The 21,514-nt window shown below is 41.1% G+C and overlaps 1 protein-coding gene across 1 annotated transcript; it reads right to left on the reverse strand.

Annotated features, from left to right (window-relative positions):
* Positions 1–329: 329 nt before the first annotated feature.
* elnb (elastin b) lies at positions 330–21,446 on the reverse strand. The gene is made up of 44 exons (XM_088088875.1): positions 21,437–21,446; positions 20,567–20,662; positions 19,945–20,034; positions 19,331–19,852; positions 18,905–18,985; positions 18,752–18,799; positions 18,577–18,639; positions 18,440–18,487; positions 18,208–18,270; positions 18,050–18,094; positions 17,508–17,903; positions 17,288–17,323; positions 16,865–17,167; positions 16,695–16,727; positions 15,632–16,144; positions 15,499–15,528; positions 15,213–15,338; positions 14,966–15,019; positions 13,996–14,031; positions 13,495–13,689; positions 13,348–13,395; positions 12,644–12,736; positions 12,411–12,434; positions 11,572–11,592; positions 11,134–11,160; positions 11,032–11,046; positions 10,881–10,904; positions 10,683–10,742; positions 9,760–10,137; positions 9,614–9,652; positions 9,467–9,523; positions 9,045–9,359; positions 8,841–8,897; positions 8,514–8,756; positions 8,386–8,424; positions 7,069–7,506; positions 6,896–6,922; positions 6,445–6,774; positions 6,043–6,099; positions 5,585–5,668; positions 5,350–5,397; positions 5,062–5,085; positions 4,247–4,312; positions 330–3,700 (listed from the first exon to the last, which is right to left on the reverse strand). The coding sequence occupies exons 1-44, from the start codon at positions 21,444–21,446 to the stop codon at positions 3,657–3,659; spliced, it is 5,346 nt and encodes a 1,781-aa protein (XP_087945001.1). The 3' UTR covers positions 330–3,656.
* Positions 21,447–21,514: the final 68 nt, after the last annotated feature.

The raw sequence follows: 21,514 nt of genomic DNA on the forward strand, positions 1-21,514 counted from the left end.
TCCAAAGTATATTTTCTAAAATTAGTGCAGCCAAGTTTATATCTTCAGGCTGTAATTCATACTAATGGTGTGCCATGTCTGCAGAAACATTTTTTTCATTGCACAGTGCAGGTCTTCAAACTGAGAGACAGAAATAGGTGTGTGTGGATGGGTGCTTCTATCACTGAGCTGACACAGTAAAACCATTAGTAAACCATTAGTTAGTCTGCTTTAAAAACTGCAGTATACAGTATGTGGATTTCTGCTACAGTGAAGATCAGTTCTGGTCTTTGTGATATGTCCTCTGTGATTAAGTCTCCATGTTTGTTTTTTTCAGCCCAGTCGTCAGAATAAAATGTTGGCATGTTTCTACAAACCATGGACATGTTCAGGGCTCCCGTGGTCATGGAAAACAAGGAAAACGTCATGGGATTTTACATCACATTTTCCATGCCTGGAAAACTCCTGAAGTTAGAAAAATCATTTAAAGGTTTAGAAAAATCATGGAATTTTGTTTTGTGTAATGAAATTGTTACAGTAATTTTCCGTGGATAACCTTGCATGTATTGTAAAATGATGGCAAATTCATTTTCTTAAGTTGTCGGTGTAACGTTACTCTAATATGCATCGCTGTGTTACAACTTTTTGTTTATCATCACAAGTATTTCTTCATTTTCTCCCCCCAAAGTCTTAAACTCCACTTGCGTTAGGCTGTAGGAACCCTTTTGAAAAGTCACGCTAAAGTTATGAAACTTTATATATGAAAATGTGTGTGGACTCAGTATGATTTTTATGTTTGACGTAGTTTAAGTTACACAAGCATAGTTTGACATCAGGAGGAGCAGGTGATGGTGGACGGTGTGACGCACATATGAGCAGACCAGTGTTCACGACCAATAAAAGCAGATATATTTTAACGAGAGTTCAGGACATGTCCAGCTGTGTTTGTAGTGACTAGACTGAGTATTTTAAGCTGAGACATGATATTTTTCTAACCCCTAACCCTTACCCTTTTGTGCCTAAACCTAACCACTTGTTAAACAGAATGTAAAAACAAATGTAAAGGAGGTGGCCTTTGGCTAATTGGTAGTGTGCGCACCATTTAGACTAACTCCTTTGAAGTGGCACAGGTTGCGACTCAGATCTGCAGCCCTTTGCTGCATGTTAACCCTCTCCCTCCAACCTTTCTTGTCTATCTACAGCTGCCTTATCAATAATGGCAAAAATCGCCAAAAACAATCCTAAAAAAGAAGGAAACATAGTGTTTCAAGATATCTGTTACATGTGAAACATACAGATGCAGACTGGGTTATATTGTTTATGCACAGTGCTTTTAGGACTTACTGGTCCAGTCATTGATTGTACCTCTGCTTTAGACTTCTTGTTGTGTGTTGTTCTTAACTTTAAGGTGAAAAATGCTGCAGTGTGTATGCTTTACTGAGTTTCGATATGTGTCACCATGAAGATACTGCTTGACTGTTGCTCTAACTTTTTTTAGTCGTTTGTTGTTTCCCCTTTTCTCAGCCTAACTTGTGGTTATCACACTGCCACAGCATATCAACATATTTAAACCAACATCTGCCTTTGGGTGTGCAGCTTCCTCCTTTTACGTTGTGCCAAAAACTCTCCTGAGTGTTTCACATTTTATGCATGTGAAACTTTGTCAAATATTCAAGCTACTTTAAAATAACAATAACCTGAAACAGTTGTCATTAATCATTTCTTTATTTCAGAGAGCATTGTCTGAAAGTGTACAAAAGTGCATCATTTTCTTCATAGGCCACATAAAGAAGAACACAGATGTTAAAAATACATGTTGAGCTACATGATAGAGACAAAGGTGAGCTCAAATGTAAGATGAGATTCAATTACACTTTTCTTATCCAAATGACATCAAAGACTACATCGTGATTCAGCACAATGTAGAAAACAAAGCACTTATATTAATTGTAGTAGTACACAAGTTTAAACACACATACACACAATAACTCAGATATTTAATACTGTATTAATGCACTTGAGTTTGTAAAATGAGACTAACTAGATAAAGCACTCAGCTTTTTCTGCTTTTTGCCAGCATAATTTAAAAAGACTAGAAAATATGAACGATTTCCCAACAGTGTTATTGGAGGTACATTAAAAAAATAAAATAAAAACACAGTAATCAATGCTCCTCAGATACCACTTAAATGCATGTATTCACCTCATATTACCTCACATTTAGCTTCAATGCTTTCCTTAGCCACATAGTATAATAAAAATACATTTTTCTAATTATGAAAAAATAAGTATATTTACCAAAAGTTAACACTAACAATAATTAGTGTTATGTAGCTATAAAGTGGTGCCTTTAATGTTGTGCATGGAGTGGAAGAATCTCATGAGTGTTAACAGCAGAGAAGTCTCCATATTTGTATGTGCTGATGAGGCCTGAGCTCATTAAAATAAACACAGACTGTTTTTCAGGGATCAGATAATGACCAGTCAAAACACCAGCTACAAATAATCCACTTAGTGTCACTTTTGTTCACAGTTCCTCCAAAAACCAGCCGTCTGTTACTTTGTCTGTACAGATTATCCAAGTGTTTGCACTTTGATGTAAAAGCTAAAAACAGTGAATTAATAAAACAAACATTACAATCTGCAGACCCAAGGACAATCCAGTGTAACTGGATAAAAGTGTGGCCTTGGAGCATAAAAAAACGAACAAAACAAAAACAAACACTGTGTCAGCATGCAGACAGGTCTGAAGGAGCTGCCCTGAGGGTGTCCTTGGTATCAGTCTTCACCCAGAGAATTCATGGTGATACTTGAACATGTTGATGTTCAACAACAATAAACAAAAACTGTGTTATATAGTACAGCTTGGCCCCACAATTTTATTTCACTGGTTCTCAGCCCGATAGTCAGCATCCCCAGGGGTAAAATGTCATCATAACAAATGTATCCCCTGTAGGGGTGTAACGATACATAGATCTGGATTGATATATTGATTCAGTGATCAATGATCCAATATTATTGGTGCAAAGTGAGAACATGGATACATAACATCTTTAAGATGCGCCTTTGTTTTTAAAATCCCACGGCAGGTAACCATTTGCGTCCAAGCACATCTGCTTTGTAAACATTCAGAGGCAGTGGCTTAGTGCTAGTCAGACGATGACAGGCTGCCAAGAAAGAGACAATGATCATATTTGCTAATGTGGTCTCAGATCGATCCAAGCCCTCTGAATTGAATCATATTGTGGCACACTTTGGGATATCAGCCAGAATCCTTATTAGTGTATCCTAATGAAATTGTGATTTACACCCCTAATTCCCAAACTTTTTTGCTGCATTTTCTTGTGGAATGGTGGACAGGTTAAAATTTTTCACTGAAGTTGCTGAATTATTGGGAACCCCACCCCCCAAAAACAAAACAACACGTAGGGGACAAATTTGCCCACAATCCTGCAACAGAGGCATTACCTTGTTTCAAAGAATCATGACCCTACCAGGCTGAGAACCATTGCTCTTTTTGAAAGAGACCCTTGTATAAAATCTAAGCAAATGAAAAGTGTAACATGTGGAATGTGTTGAAGCTTTAGCTCCCATGGCAGGTAAGACATTTACAATCTGTGATCAATGCAATAGCACCACTGTTGTTTTAATGAGGTCACTTCCTGTCTGTTGGTCTCTCACTTCCTCCTTCGGCCACAGTATTTACCCTGACAGCCAGCGCCTAAGTACCAGAGCAGAGAAAATGAGTTTTCACTTGACATACAGCATGCTAATTCTGCAGGTAAACACTGCACTGTAAAGCATGTTAAGCTAATTCAACAAATAACAAATAGTGTTAACCAAAGAATTTGTTATACAAAACAAAAAAGGCAGTAAGTCATCAAGTTCTTTCAGCTTTACACTAACTTGACACTGCCTCACTTAAAAAGGGTCAGTTCGTCATCTACCACACAGCCACATAGTTCCTGTATTTGTGGCTTTGAGACAATGTTGCAATTCTTAAGCATGCAAGTTCTCTGGAAACCATTTTTGTGCCAGACTTCATTCAGAGAAAGCAGTGCGAAAATACACTAGAAGCTGCTCTTGATGGCTTTTTAGAATTTCAAGTGTACAGGGATCATGACTGAAGTAGATGGTGTCAGAGGAACATTAATACAATTCAAGTTACAGCATGTAAAGGTAGAAGAACTTGTTGTATACATTTTTTTACAGTGTATACATGCACACTATAAAGCAATAATAACATAACAATGTGTATGATGTTTACCTCTGTAGCCTCCGGCTCCTAGTAGGGCCTGCATGGCTGCATATTTGGCTGCCTTCTGTGCCTTGGCTAATGGACACAAAAGTAAAAGAGAAAATTATTCTGCAGGTATAGACTTCATTTTTCCAAAACAAATGTCATGTTATTTATTTAGTTAATAATACAAGTACAAAATATCAGATATTCAGATATTCAGATATTCAGATATTAATTTTTCTCCCCCTTGGTGCTTAAGATTAAAAAAGCCTTTAACCCTTTGAAATCGAGAGCAACATAATTCTGGTGCGGCTGCTTTTAGACGCCTTTCACAAGTGTTTATACCTTCAAGCAAATTTTTGTGATTTCTTTCAAAAACATGATTTTTAAAAAGTTAGGGGATGATGTCTAGTGGAAAAAGAAAAAAGTTAAGGAAAAATGTCTAGAGAGAATAAAAAGCTAAGAAAAAACTGTATAATTGTCATAATAACAATTATTTTTCCTGGCCATTTCCTTTTTTGTATACTTAAAAAAACAAACAAAAAACTAATTTTCAGGTTATTTTCCTGAACTTTTACTAATTTCTTGCAAAATTTGGGGTCATTCTTTCATTGCTTATTGCTTTGTTAAAACAAGCCAAGTTTCAAAGGGTTAAACTAATATTAAACAGTCACCGTAAGAAAGAAGAAAATAATCAGTGATTGTCTTTATCAGCATTATGTGCTATTGTGTACCATGTGTAGGAATGGGATATCTATGTGTTAATGTTGGACATATGTGTGTTAAGATACTGAAGCTAATTAGAGCATGCATATCCCTGAGGACATTGTGAGTTTTCTTACATTTTTGCCCGGCCCCTGTATATCCTAGAGAACAATAACAGGAAGGACAGAGTCATAATGAACAATTGATAATCTTCACAGTGGTCTCATTTATTATCTCAGCAATGACATGAATGAAAATATGCACACAAAAAAAGAGTTCACCATGCAAGGCCAGATACTCAGGATAAAAGCATTGTTCGCTACATCTTCAAGTTAAAAAAATGCTTAACTTTTTCAAATTTCAAAAATAATATGTTAGGTGTCAAAATAAGAGTTTGAAAGTGTGTTTAAGTTATCTCATCTTACCTGGATAGCTTCCACCAGCCAACCCACCAAAGCCAGGGCCAACACCCCCTGTTGGAACAATTGACACATTACAGCCTGCATCACAATGCACTTTTCTGAATAGAGGAATAATTTATTGTACAGTGGACTGGATTTTGTAAATGCATTTGTTTTCAAAATTCAAAATGTAAAAATGCAAATGTTCCTGCTCTCAAGGTATTGTTCTGTGTTTTAACAGTGCTCAACTTAAACTGACCTGGTAAGCCACCTGCACCTCCTCCTACTCCCTGACCTGTTCCTACAGGACCTCCTGCCCCTCCTGCTCCTCCTGCTGCAGTACCTGGACAGGCAAGTGAGTATAAACATGTAGAAATCAGTCAAGCTCTTAAAACCTCCAGACACAAAATGTAGCTTAAGCAGAGAGAAGGCTTTACGATTTAAGATTTTTCATGTTCAACAGATATCATAATTTGAAACATTTTAAAAACACAATACCAGGCACATTTTAGTCGTACATGAAGTTTTGCTTGTACAGTTCATGCTCTGCAACACCTATGGTTACTTATTTTTAGTCACAAAACATAATGACTTTGGCCAAAGCTTCACTGTGCTTCATTTGCTCTACTGTGCCACCAAGTGGACAATAAATGTAAAACAGGCAGAGTGATTGTAATGACGGTAGTGATTCCAGTTCATTATGAATAAAAAACGCACCTGAGCCTCCAATGATGCCTCCTGTTCCTGTGCCTGGAAGCCCCCCTGCTCCACCACCTGATAACATAGACAGGACTGAATTAAATTAGATGGACTACAAATGGTTGTCGGGTAACATAATGGATAGGTATCTCACCAAGTTTATTATCTTAACACATGAGGAAGCAAAATACAAATCAACAAATAAATATGGAACAAAGATGGACACACAAGATTTTAGGTCTAAACATAAGATTTAAGCTTATTTTATTTTGTAACCCAAACTTTTCACCACACAAGATATTATGGAAGTGGCATAGTTGTTTAATTTATTCTGTATGGTAAATATCCTGTGACCATAACAACTTGCATCAGTAATTTTTTTAAAATCAAATGTTTACATGCATCATTAGACAATTTTACCTGGTCCATAGCCAGTTCCTCCCAATGACGATCCAAAACCTGATTTAGGAGGCTTCCTTTGCCCAAGTGCTTGACCACTAGGTCCAAATCCACCCACACCACCAGGTCTAAAACCTCCTGGCCCTGTTCCAGCACTTCCTGGGCCATAGCCACCAGTTCCAGCACCTCCTGGGCCATAGCCACCAGTTCCAGCACCTCCTGGACCATAGCCACCAGTTCCAGCACCTCCTGGACCATAGCCACCAGTTCCGGCACCTCCTGGGCCATAGCCACCTGGCCTAACTCCAACTCCACCAGGACCACCTCCTGTACCTCCTCCTAATCCTCCTGCTGGGAAACAGATGTAAATATATGACCATGACTATATACTACATAAATGTAGAAACAAATTCAAGAAAAAACATACATGTAGAAAGATATTTACCATCCCTAATTCTAACCTAAACCTTACCTGATCCATACCCAGCTCCACCATAACCTGGAAGAAGTAGATGGGAATGGTCAAACAGAGTTCTGCTAATTACTTCTCTTATGAAACAAAAAATCAAATAGGTGTCTCCATCAGTGCAATGAATATGTGTATATCACCTACATTACAGGTTTACTTGTATGATCATTACTTACCGGATTTAGGTTTTCTTTTTCCTAATCCTTGCCCCCCTGGTCCGAATCCTCCTGTGCCTGTGCCAGCACCACCTGGTCCGAAGCCTCCTGTTCCTGTGCCAGCACCACCTGGTCCAAAGCCTCCTGCTCCCGTACCAGCACCACCTGGTCCGAAGCCTCCTGTGCTTATACCAGCACCACCTGGTCCAAAGCCTCCTGTTCCTGTGCCAGCACCACCTGGTCCAAAGCCTCCTGCTCCCGTACCAGCACCACCTGGTCCGAAGCCTCCTGCGCCTGTGCTAGCGCCACCTGGTCCGAAGCCTCCTGTTCCTGTACCAGCACCACCTGGTCCGAAGCCTCCTGTTCCTGTACCAGCACCACCTGGTCCAAGGCCTGCAGGCCCAAAACCACCTGGTCCATATCTGCCAGGTCCAGTACCTGTTCCACCAGGCCCAATCCCTGAACCGAGACAGCAGGTATGGATTTTTATTAGGTGTGATGCTGGCATGCACAGCTGTCTACCTTGAACTTTTGTCCTCTGAAGTTCCCTTTTTTCACTCTTCTATGAATGTTTTGGAGCAGAGGCTTTTTATATGGCAAGCCATTTAATTGCTTTACTTTAAAGCATGTAGAAGAGGTACAGCTCAAATCAGGAAAGTCAATGTTCAATCAAAACTAGTCTAAAAAATAGATTTACATATATAGATATATACATGCACAGTTAACCATGACATAAAACAACAAAAGTGTCCAAGAAACACTACTACCTCTGTTTTACTTTCCTCTTCACTACTTGATCTTTATTATGCTTCTGCACAGACAATAGCCGAGGCCGGAGGCATTACGTTTTTTGGGTTGTTTGTACATCCATACAGTGATATCGTGTTGACAAAATCGATGTATGTCCATACATCCACGTCTCTATATGTCCATCTCGAGGATGAACTGATTGGAATCTGCTAGTCGAAGGTAAAAGGTGTGTTTTTGGCCGTAACTCAAGAACTGTGGGTGCCCACCTTGAAACTGTGCAGATTGTATAGATCTGTGAAAGATATTTCTTACATCTGGCGAGATGTGTGTTAAGCATCCATGTTTTCACAGACATGGATGTAAAATGTAAGTGCATCTTGACTGGTGCACAGAGGCATACAACCTTATGGCAGTACTTCTATTTGCATATCAAACAATGATGTTCTCCAAAGTGCCCAAATGAAAGACTTTTGTATGAGACATTTGTATTTGTAATGATCAGATAGTTACATTTTGTTTTCATGCACAAAGAGAAAAACACAATCTGTACATTTTAAGGTGTAAAAGCATTACAGTGACATATCTTACCTTGCCCATAGCCAGCTCCACCCAATGAGGATCCATAGCCTGTTAGACAGAGAAAACAGCCAGAATGTGTCGTCAAACAAAATAAATTATTAAATGTTGTTACTGGCAAAACACACAACCAGTGGTACCTGATTTGGGTGGCTTTCTTGTCCCTAGTCCTTGACCTCCAGCAGTGTAAATGCCAGGAATTGGTCTTGTGCCACCAGGTCCATAGCTTCCAACACCAGCACTGCCAGGACCAAAGCCACCTGGTCCAGAACCAACTCCACCTGGTCCAGAACCAACTCCACCTGGTCCAGAACCAACTCCACCTGGTCCAACCCCGTAGCCACCAGGCCCAACCCCAGCACCACCAGCTCCTGCTCCATAACCTAAAAAGAAATATTGGGTCAGTTTTAGTTCTGTGTATAAATGCTTCTGTGTGTACTCTAAATATTTGTCAGTTCTTATCCTACTTTTTGGTGGTTTGCCAGCGCCAGTACCCAGTCCTGGACCTGTGCTGTATCTTGACCCTGGATAACAGAGCAGATAAGACGGGATAAGTAAACCAATATTTCAATTACATGCTATTTAAATGAGACATGTTCTTTTTCCATTAGAATTAAAACAAATTAATAGTTCACAGTCACAGTACAACATAGTCATAGAGGTCAACTTACCACCTGGACCAAGTCCACCACCATATCCCCCAAGTCCACCTCCGACACCACCAGGGCCAGCTCCTATGCCTCCCCCCAAACCTCCAGCACCAGTTCCAACCCCTCCCACACCGAGAGCTCCAGCACCACCAGGACCACCACCAATGCCTCTGCCTCCATAGCCTCCAGGTCCAGTTCCATATCCACCAGGCCCAGCTCCATAGCCACCTGGGCCAGCTCCGTAACCCCCGGGTCCTGCACCATAACCTCCTGGACCCACTCCATAACCACCAGGCCCAAGCCCACCTTGGCCTCCTGCTCCGAGGGTTCCATATACTGATAAAAAGATGAAACACTGAATATATCATGTATATTCTTTGATTGTGAAAGCCAAAATATGTCTTTATTTAAGAGAGGAGAATCCAGTTGACAGTTTATCGAACCTTTGCCTGATTTTCCAGCCCCCTGTCCTACTCCAGCTCCAGTCGGGTAACGAATGCCTGAAAGTGATAAAAATACAGATTTTAAGGTATGCTTCAGTCATCTGTTTGCTATAACAAGGATGGCAAGGGAAGTGTTAATGAGCATACCTCCACCTGGTAAAACTCCAAATCCACCAGCTCCATAACCTATGTTGGATGAAGTATAAAATGTACAGGAACCATTTTAATACAGGCATGAATGTTTGGAGTGAATACACAAACATCTCAGAGACTATAGTATGGTAACAGCTCACTTTTTCCTGGTTTAGTGGCTCCTGTTCCTATTCCACCAGGCCCACCAGCCCCTGGTGCCAAGCCTGCTCCTCTAGGACCTCCTCCAACTCCTCCCATTCCAGGGCCTACTCCTGCCATTCCATTCACTACTACAGGTGGTTTTGGTGTTCCTCCTACTGCACCAACTGCACCTTCTGGCCCAACTCTAGTTCCAGTAGCAGGACTGTCTCCTCTTCCTGTGCCTGTTACGCCACCTGAAACACCTCCTGCTGTTCCTGCACTGGTGGGACTCGCTCCTACTCCTCCAGGTCCTCCACCAGTGCCTCCTATACTGCCTCTCTCTCCATCAGGACCTTCCTCTCCGTCTCCTTCACCTGGCGTGTCCCCTCGGGGGACACCTGCAGATAGAACACAGAAAGACACCAGACTTCTATTTCAGTGTAGAATTAAAAGTGGATCAAAAACAAAGTCACTAAATCCCCAAACTACAATATTACATCCAAACCGACATTACAAAGAAGAGTCCTGGTGAGTATTCTTCATTCTTAATTTAGCCACCACAAAGTCTTCACTAGTCTTCCTGGGGTTGACAACAATAACAGCAATGTCACCTTTTCTCCTACATCATAAAATAACTTTTTTCAACTAAGACCCTATTTTCTTCGTTTTTTTGTGTCACTTGTGACACAAAACTGAAGACAGCCTTTAATGTGTCGTTTCTTCCGAAACATAATGAGTTGCGTTAGGCTGATGTAAGTTTTGACAAATGGGTCCTTAAAGGGAGAAAAGGCAGGACTGCTGTTTTTAATATAATAGTTGGCTCCTTGGCTTATGATAAGTCATTTGAGATCATACAGTATTTTACTTTTTAATTTTCCCATTAGGAATTTGCTATTTGGTGATAGGTGAGCACTATGAGAAAGTTATCCTTTATTTCATTCACCTGGGGGTTTGAGAGGTTTGGCTCCAGGCAGTGCCCCACTTGAAAGATCACCACCAGAACCTGCAAAATTATACACTGAAAGTTAAGAAACAACAGACAATATATAACTTTGCCGAGAAGCAACAGCAGGAATCATAGCTGTAATGGGTTAGGCAAGGAAGTGCTCAATACTGATGTGTGACTTGTTGGAAATCTCACCTCCAGAGGGAAGTCCTGTACCACCTTAAAGAGAGAGAAAATCAAGAGAGATACCAGAGTGACAATCTAAGTCTGTTAATACTACAGGAAGTGCAGGCATCACTAACATCTCATATATATTTTAGTGTGTGAGCCACACCAGACTACTTACCAACACCTGTCCCAACTGAAACAAGAGTAGAAATACTGGTAAGAGAAAGCCTTAAAAAACTGTATGTATACTAAACTGAAGAGGTGACGGAGGTTTACATACCGCTTGGTTGCACAACTCCACCACCAACTGTAATGACAGAAATACAGGTTTTCTTGGGCATCGCTCAATCAGAAACAATTTTGCAATAATTTTTTTAAAGGCAAATATGTTAGTTGCAAGCTTCAGTCATTAGCTGGCATTTGTCTACCATGCAGTATTCAGTGGTGCCAGTTTTGTGATAGAAAGTGTGAAAAAAACACTCACTCTCTGGTACAGGTAAACCAGTGATAGCTGTGAAAGCAGTGAAGTGGAGAAATATTGTGATCTGCATCAGGATTAAAGAACATATTCTGCGATAGTGTGATGTGCCACTGTCAAAGCAGGCAGATTTTAAATTGTGCTGATGCTGTTTTAAAGTCCAAAGTCTTTTACTGTGCAATAATTCTGTCTGTCTCACAAGTAACATCTCAGTGTTCAGTATACTTTATGTTGACTCACCAGGGGCAGCTCCTGTGGAACCTGCAGGATGTGAAAACAAAGTGGTGAATATTCTGAATTCATTAATACATAGGAAACAAGTGAATTTGTTGATCCCCGATAGATATTACATGCAGTACTTGAGCTAAAAAGAAACATGGTGTAGAATCCCTTCAAATAGTGTGGAAGTTATTGCCTTTCACTTTAGTTTTGCAAATAGACAAACGAACATTTAATGTTTGTAAGAACACTGCGATTAATACTTTATTTGGATAGCTCACCCCACAGATAGTTTATAAAGTATTTGTTACTTCTCATAATAATCATCATAAAAATTATAATAATTTAGTTTAACTTGAATCATTCACCCAACTTATCCAGCATATGTTAAGTGAAATAGTTCAGTTGAATTATTCTAAGAATATGTTGATATATGAATTGTTATTTACTCTATTGATAATCTGTTTAACATCTACAAAACTGAGCAAACAGTTGAATCTCAACAAATAAGCTGTTGAAATGTTGCAAATACACTATAAACTATCTGTGGGCACAAGTTACAAATAATGTTTTACCTTTTCAGGGTTTGTAATCATACAGTCCAAATGCTGTAACACCAGTAGAGTACAAAAATGTGTATAGGACCCCTTTTATATCAATGCTAGAAAAAAAAGTATTAATAACGTGTAAATGGCCACATGATGGCACTGTTTGTAAATCTTTTCTTTCCAGAAGATTTCATTGAAAGCTGCATCATGTTTTTTGATTATGTGTGATTGTGTGTAAATTCAGACAGAAATGGACGAACATGCAGTGCTTGCACATAAACATGCAGATCTGGCTATGAAATAAACGCTGACCTGGCACTTCCGTCCCATTTATGCCTGTTTAATAAAAATGATTAAAAACATAAGAGTGGGAAGACAACATGGATGCGACTGAATACAGAGAAAAATTAAGACAGCAAAACGTTTTTCCACCTTACACATTTTTATTTATGCTACTACCAAAGCACTCCTGAATTAATTCCAAAATAATGCCTTCAATTACACGAATATGTCATTCAATTTTGTAGTTTCAATGACCAAAATACCTGGTTTTGCTCCAATGATTGGGATTCCTGTTCCAGTCAAGCCATCTCCATCACGTCCTGCACCCACCGGTCTGCCAGCTACACCAGTACCTCCTATTTTAATACACACACAGGTGTGGACACTTTTTTAAAACAGGATGTACAGCTAAGTGATGGAAAAAAATGTGTCAAGAACAATGATATTTATATTTAGTATAGAGTTGTGTTCCTTAATCTTCACAGGTGTTTGCCACTGAGTGTGTGGGCCTTTGTGTATAGCCGTCAGATTATTACATCCCTGGACCCTGACTTTGATTGTTTGTGGTAAGTGTTGCCATCTCTGCACAAAATCTGTGCATGATTTCAAGGTAAGAAAAGACAGGTTCTCAAGTTTAAACACACCTTCTCCTCCAGAGCTTCCAGACCCCTCTATCAAACTGCCAGCACCACCATCGCCTGAAATAAGGTCAAAATATGAAAAGGACTCAGATTTAAAATTAGTGCCATATTTATAAAACAATGGCAAAATCATGTACAGGTAAGCCAGTTTTCTCTTGCTTATTGCTCTAATTTGGAAGCTCACCTCCATCACTGTCTTTTCCATCCTTGTTATTTTATAGTAAAACTAATGTACTGCAAAAACTAAGATAAAATGTATTGTGATAATATCTGACTTGAAATGTGTTTTTGGCCCCGACTGCTTTATGCTGACACTGAACAGATACCTTCTGATCCTGGAGCTGGTGTGCCTCCTGTGGCTCCAAGTCCTCCTCCTGACCCAGCAGACATAGTTTATCAAATATTTTTAGACAACTGATTATATGCTTAATTATTAATAAGGTGTGTTCTTAATCATCATAATAGAAGCTTACCACTGGGTCCAGCTGTTGTCCCCGCACTGCTGCCAGTGCCAATGCTGGTGCCATTCACTGAAACACCAGTGCCGGTCCCTGTATCAGGTCCTGCAGAGCTAGTCCCTGTAGCAGATCCTGTGGTGCCAGTCCCTATGCCAGGTCCTGCAGTGCCAGTTCCTACTCCTGCCCCAGGTATAAGTCCACCAGGTTGCCCTACAGTTTTATAAAGGAGATCATCAAATTCAAAAGAGGTGCTTATAACAGTTCTATGCTTCAGTTCAAACAATTATATGATTAGTATACATGATGTTCTACTTAACAGAGTCTTGTCAATTTTGGTTTGATTTTTATTTGGAATTGTACAGCATGGAAACTCTCACAAGAATAATGACAAAAAAAAGCCCACGGGATAGCACCTCAAAGCATTACTAAAAAACTTATTCTCAAAGTGGTCATCAGTGGAAACAGCAAACAATACATAAAACTTCCATAGTGATCCATTGTCAAAATACATCTTACCATACTTAGCAGCTTTAGATCCAGCTGTGCCATAGCCTGAGGATCACAACAAATAGGATGTCTTAAGTGTTGAGTACTGATTGAAAAAGAGAGATTTGTACAGATGAGATAAGCAATTTAAGAATTAACTAAACCCCCAAACCGCTTTTTTCAGCTGAAAATCATGATATATGGGTATGTAGTAGTATTGTTGATTTATTCAGGTCCAACTCTTGACATTTGAGTGCAAAATATTAAAATTTTACATTTTGTGTTAGAAACACGCATTGTGACTGCCATTCTAAAGGTTGAAACCTGGCTGTTGCAATTGAATTGTACTATTGGGTGACCATAGAAGCAGGAGCCTGCTTTCATCACCAAGCGAGCCCCCCCATCACTTCTCACCATCCAACTACTTCATGTGTCTGCAGGGGGCAGGCAGGTTCTGTGGATTGAGAGGTGGAATGATTGGGTTTTCTAGGTATGTTTTAGGCCCCTCACAGCCCTGTCCATTTTTGAGACTTTTTCCACATTCCAGGGAGGAGGTACTCTTTAAAGGTGGCCATTAACAGAGCATTATTGTTATTACAATTAGTTAATATATCACTATTTGACTCTACTCTTATATTGCATTGCTGTCACTCTGGCCGAGTGCAGTGCAAGGCAAGGTTGCTGCAATTCCTTCCAGCCACCAATAGAGATCAATAAAGGGATACTGAAATGTGATCTAAGCTGAAAACATGATTCAGGTCTGAACACTGACAAAACTACACATATTGCTACTACACAGACACTTTACTGAAAACCAACCTGGACCTCCAGTGTCAGTTCCAAAGCCTCCTGGTCCAGGACCACCAATAAAATTACACAATAAAACCCAAACCCATCAAGAGAGTTTGGAGAAATTATCATTGAAAAAATAGCAAACAGAAAAAAATCTGTCTTTTTCTCAGTTTGCAATGCTCAATGTCATCATACACAAACAGCTTACCGCCTCGTCCTACTCCACCTCCGAGTACCCCACCAGCACCTGTTCCACCTTGACCTACACCAGGATCATGTAAAAAATTAGCTTTTACTGGGATTTGGAGAAAATATCCATCATGCTTTTAAAGAACAGAAAATGGACCTTTTGATACCAGAAAAAAACAGATACTATTTAGGAAAGTAAGGATTTATCTTAATGTGAGTGTGGCTAGATTTATGTTGGACTAAATTAATTAAAACTGACGCCTAACCTGTTCCGTATCCAGCCCCTGGTCCTGTACCATAGCCTCCACCTGGTCCGTAACCCGTCCCAGCTCCAGGCCCATATCCACCAGGTCCATATCCTGTTCTTCCTAGTGTTCCACCACCAGGAAGCCCTACAGAGGAGCAAATGTGTGACAATTTCAGTTACAGTAAAGGTTTTCTTATATAATAAGACTTAAAATGATTGAAAAAAACATTCACTTTAACTTATTTCTTGCGTGAAAGCAGAACTACAACATTTAGCCTTTTTTATCTGAAAAAGTTGTTTCTTACCATATTTGCGGGCTTTTGCATCAGCATAACCTACAAAAAGCAGGGACAACAATTACTTAGGAGCATTATGTTAACCAGTGGATTCATTTGAATTCAGACATGCCTCCTTATGTTACTACATCTTTCATCCTACCTCCTGGTCCATAGCCTGTACCAGCACCACCAGGTCCGATTCCACCTGGTCCATAGCCAGTACCAGCACCACCAGGTCCGATTCCACCTGGTCCATAGCCAGTACCAGCACCACCAGGCCCAAATCCTCCTGGTCCATAGCCAGTACCAGCACCACCAGGTCCAATTCCACCTGGTCCATAGCCAGTGCCAGCACCACCAGGCCCAACTCCTCCTGGTCCATAGCCTGTACCAACGCCACCAGGTCCGACTCCTCCACCTGGTCCATAGCCAGTACCAATGCCACCAGGCCCAACTCCTCCTGGTACATAGCCAGTACCAGCGCCACCAGGCCCAACTCCTCCTGGTCCATAGCCAGTACCAGCACCACCAGGCCCAAGTCCTCCTGGTCCATAGCCTGTACCAGCACCACCAGGTCCGACTCCTCTGCCTGGTCCATAGCCTGTCCCAGCACCACCAAGTCCTACTCCTCCAGTACTTGTTCCTGAACCTCCAAGGGCTCCACTTAACATGCCTGTGAGCAAAACAGTCACAATTTATTTGTTTGTAGATTCTTTGAAGAGTTACTGAACCCCAAATCACCTCAGTTGAAAAGCAATATGTATGTGTGTTTAGACGTGTTGTTGATTGATTCAGGTCCAACTCTCGACATGTGTGAGTGAAGTATTAACATTCTACATGTTGTGTTAAAAATATGCATAGTGACTGCCCTCTAAAGGTTGAAACCTGGCTAGTGCAATTGAATTTTGCTATTGACTGATCCTGGTAGCAGGACCCTGCTTTCATCACCAACTGAGCCCCCCCTGTTGCCGCCCTCTCACCAACCGACCACTTTGTGTGTGTTGTGTAGGGGAGGTGCTGTGGATCGAGAGGTGGCATGATTAGATGACTGGGCTTGTGTTAGCTTCCTCACAGCCCTGCCCCTTTTTGAGACTTTTTTTCTCATTCCAGGGAGAAGGCACTGAAGTCAAAAGTTGGACCTTGGTTTAGTTACTCTTTAAATGCAATTATACGACAATGATAAACATATGTACAATTAGATTCAAATATATGACTATTCTTACCATATTTTCGAGCTTTGGCGCTTGCATCATACCCTAAAACACAAATAAAATAACTCTTCATTTGTCTTCGCTAATGCATTACAGTCTGTTGAATTACTGAATATTGTACCATTACCATTACATAATTATTTGCTAATTGTTTTTTCCAAAATCTGTTGATTCATAATTACCCCCAGGTCCAGTTCCTGCTCCTCCTAATCCAGTTCCAGTTCCACCTGGACCATACCCAGTTCTTCCTGGCCCATAACCCGTTCCTCCAGGGCCATAACCAAGACCAGCTGACCCAGTGCCAGTACTACCTGGACCAAAACCAACCCCAGAGCCAGGTCCCCCTCCCATGCCAAGTCCAACTCCTCCTCCTGGTCCTCCAAGGCCTCCAGTTGCACCAGTGCCAGGACCAACTCCAGCTCCTCCACCTAATCCTCCCCTTCCAAGCCCTCCAACAGCACCAGTGCCTGTACCACCCAGCTGACCTGGAGAGATAAAAAACATTTTGAGTGTTAGCTACAAACTTAAAGAGGTTGTTAATGTACACAAAACATATTCATGACATTATTTTGATATTTTACAAAAAATGTGCATATACGCCCCACCATATTTGCGTGCTTTGGCTGAGCTGGGACCATAACCTATGGGACAAAAAATGTCTAAGTAAAAGGGTATTAAATGTAAAAGTATATTCATTGTTTACAGTTTTATTGAAAATATTTCAGGAATGATAAACCACATCAAATGAAAAACTCTGTGATGGGTGCATTCTGCACCTTGGTTGCCCTAGAAAGACCTGAAAAAGGTGCACTACGCCAGATTTACCTAAGCCAGGTATGTTGCCAGCAACTCCAGGCCCGCTGCCTGTTCCAACTCCACCTCCAAATCCAGGCACAGCTCCTGGTCCACCTCCTGTTCCAACTCCACCTCCAAATCCAGGCACAGCTCCTGGTCCACCTCCTGTTCCAGCGCCACCTCCAAATCCAGGCACAGCTCCTGGTCTGCCTCCTGTTCCAGCTCCCCCTCCAAATCCAGGTACAGCTCCTGGTCCACCTCCTGTTCCAGCTCCCCCTCCAAATCCAGGTACAGCTCCTGGTCCGCCTCCTGTTCCAACTCCACCTCCTAACCCGGTTGTGACTCCTGTTCCTCCTGGTAGTCTTCCAGCCCCAATACCCAAAGCGCCTCCTTGACCCAGTGCACCCCCTCCAGCTCCAGCTCCACCTGGTCAAGCAAACAAACAGGTGAGCTTACATAAATTGCTTACACAGAGTATAAAATAACTGCATAATGTTCATTTTTGCAGCACATTAACTCATGGAGCATCATATGATGACCACGAGGTCGGCACCTCAGCAGATTTTTTTTACCGTATTTAGCTGCAGCTTTGGCTGGATTCTTCGATTTTCCCGCCCCTGGAATGGAAAATTTTTATTATTTTCTATGTTGCTGGCTTTACATCTGTCATTGATGACATGTTGCTGTACACACAGTTGCAGACTTTACTACATTGCAGGTTCCTATGTACCTGATTTTGGTGTTATGAGAGGGTAACCACGAAAAATCCCAGGCAACTGCTGTCCACGACCATCTAAGGTGAGATATACACCACAGAGATGCTCATCCTGTGAAATACTCAATTGCAGCCTGGGATAACATCTATAGTTGTTAATTAATCCCTTAATTTTAAAGTTGTAAAGATTTATATGAAATGTGCTTTTAATATAAAACAGTAGTTTTTAGGATTTCATGCCACTCACTGCTTGCTCCTCCTGGTCCAACACCCCCCTGGCCAAGTACCCCAGCTCCTGTGGATAATAAAGTAGTTTTTGTTTTTAGGCCTGCGTGCCAAGATGCGAAGTTCCACAATTCATTAATGTAGAGTACATTAACACACCAGTCTGAGGCCCAAGTCCAGATCCTGTGGCCACTCCAGGGAGAACACCACGGCCTCCAAAACCTAGCCAGGAAAGATAAGAAGAAAATCAACACTGATAGATATTATTGATATGATATGTTATATTTACATTGTTAGGTGCGTGTTTTTATATGTTTCTTGTTTTACAACATACCTTGGCCTGGTACATATCCACCTTGATAGAGTCCAGGCACCCCAACTCCTGTGTGTCAGCAAATTTCAGTGTTTCTGGTTTACCATAAGTTATGCAGTGAACTGATGTTGCACATCATTTAGGAACAAAGGGATTTTATCCTTTTTTTCTTACCTGGAAGTTGTTTTGATGCTTTACCTGCAGTCTTTCCTCCAGGTCCTCCCCCAGTAGTACCAGTCTGTGGCAGCACTGGAGCTGAAGCAGGGATTAATCAGTTGGCAAAATATAACTTATACACAGAACTGAAACAGAAAAACATGTATCATTTACTTGTAATCCATAGAATTATCTTTTTGAAACATAATGTAACTTGAAAAGTTCACAGCAAGCAATATATATATATATATATATATATATAAATAGTCATCTAGTGACTATTTATATTATTTGAAATGCAAATTTCCTGGGAAATACAGTAAATTACAGTAAAACTTTCTTTTTTTTTTTTTTTTAAGAAACTTGCGTATATTATTTATATTATATATATATATTATAAGTATATTTTGTTGTTTACAATATAATCTAAATCATGTCATTTACCTCCTCCTGGCACAGTGGCTCCACCAGGACCAACTCCTCCTCCAGGTCCAACTCCGGCACCACCAGGCCCAAATCCAGTTCCACCAGGCCCAACTCCTGCACCACCAGGCCCAAATCCAGTTCCACCAGGCCCAACTCCTGCACCACCAGGCCCAAATCCAGTTCCACCAGGCCCAAATCCAGCACCACCAGGCCCAACTCCTGCACCACCAGGACCAAATCCAGCCCCACCAGGCCCAACTCCTGCACCACCAGGACCAAATCCAGTCCCACCAGGCCCAACTCCTGCACCACCAGGACCAAATCCAGTCCCACCAGTCCCAACTCCTGCACCACCAGGCCCAATTCCTGCACCACCAGGACCAAATCCAGTTCCACTCGGCCCAAATCCTGCACCACCAGGCCCAAATCCTGTTCCACCAGGCCCAATTCCTGCACCGCCAGGTCCAACCCCTGCACCACCAGGCCCAACCCCTGCACCACCAGGCCCAACTCCTGCACCACCAGGCCCATAACCTGCTCCTAAGGTAAAGAAAAAACAACAAAAACATACACAATTCAGTCATACTTCAATGATTAAAACTGTGTAATGTTATTCAGTGAACAGCAAATACCTGTTTTAGGAGGTTTGGGACCAGTTCCACCAACTCCTGGGTATTGTCCAGCACCTGGTCCAAAACCACCTCCATATCCTCCATAGCCACCTGGGTCAGGACGACGGTTGGTTTAGAACACATTTATTAATTTGCAATGCTTTATATCAGCACAAGTGACACAAGCATGAGCCAGCTCTGTTTATTCATGTTGTTGTGTGATTGCTATAGTAGCATCTTAGTGCAAAAACACCTCGCAATAGAACTATTTCATTAATACAGTGTGTTTACATGGGCACGAACAATCTGTTTATGATTGTGTTTGGCAGTATCCTGTTTATATGTTTAAGCATGTAAATACCATATTCTGTTTATGGGAAACCTGACTATGCTAAGTGGAGAGAATGGGATGTATGTGTGGATTGTGAATAAACTGATTTCTCTGTGCTCATGTAAACACCATATCCCGAATATGATCATAACTGGGATAAGCTTCATAAAGGGGTTATTCGTGCACATGTAACCGCACTCATTTATTCATTCACGCACTTACTCATAAGAAGACATAGAAACAGACTCGTGCATTTAAACAAGTTACTGGTTGTCATAAAGATATAGATATAGACAAATTAAAACCACTGACCTCCAGGTACGTAGCCTGTTCCAGCTCCCTGACCTCTGCCAGCCCCGAGGCCGCCTGCTCCAAGCACTCCTCCACCCAAACCTCCTGCCCCAAGGCCTAATAAGAAGATAAAAGAGAGTCAGTACTTCCTGTACTTGTTCTAGTGACTACAATACACTACATCATACATTAATGAATTCAGCATGTCCCTGTGCGACCCCACCCTTTTGTAATCTTATACATGTATGATGGCTGCCCAAGAGAAACCTCACAAGGATTAACTTGTTCTCCGGAAAGGTTTTGAACATTTTTTTGAAGTGTACATGTTTGACTTCAGAGCTAAACGTTGTAAAGGGTTCGGCTGTGGATGGGTCAATAACAATCACATGGCTGCAGAAGTTGATCTGAAGCCTGTGCAGCGAGATTACTCTATCTTATTAATAAAAACAGTTGCTACATCAAGCTCTAAATTTTGATTCTCTTCCTCCCTGTTTAAAGACAGCTGGTGCACATTATGCTTCATATTGAAATGCAATATTTTAAACTAGGTCAGTCCTACTTCTGGCATTTGATTAAATAAATCCATTTGTTTCTTTTTCCCCTGAAGTGTTGTGTTAATGATAAGCAGCTCTCAGTCACTGTCATGTAACAGTTTGCGCAGTTTTGGCTTTAATTGGTTTTTAATGTTTGCTTGAAATATCATTACAGTGTTTATAAGTGCATGCCTCCCATTGCTTGTTCAGGTGAACCAGGATGGTTGCGTCTTATTCTGCAGGGTGGAACACTTTGTGGGCTTTATTGTGGAGTGTAGATGAAAACATTGTTCGGCTGAGGCGGCCAGACTTTTGGTAAACTGGAAAGTGTGACTATGAGTCTGTTTCCTGTGCTTACGTTGACCCATATTCTACCCACCAAGTGGAATTCAAAAGGTTCCACAAAACCAAGACTTAACCTTTAAGGATCGCTTGG

This window comes from Plectropomus leopardus, chromosome 15, assembly GCF_026936395.1.
Source record: "Plectropomus leopardus strain MGB_pleo_1.0 chromosome 15, ASM2693639v1, whole genome shotgun sequence".
Taxonomy (NCBI): Eukaryota; Metazoa; Chordata; class Actinopteri; order Perciformes; family Serranidae; genus Plectropomus; species Plectropomus leopardus.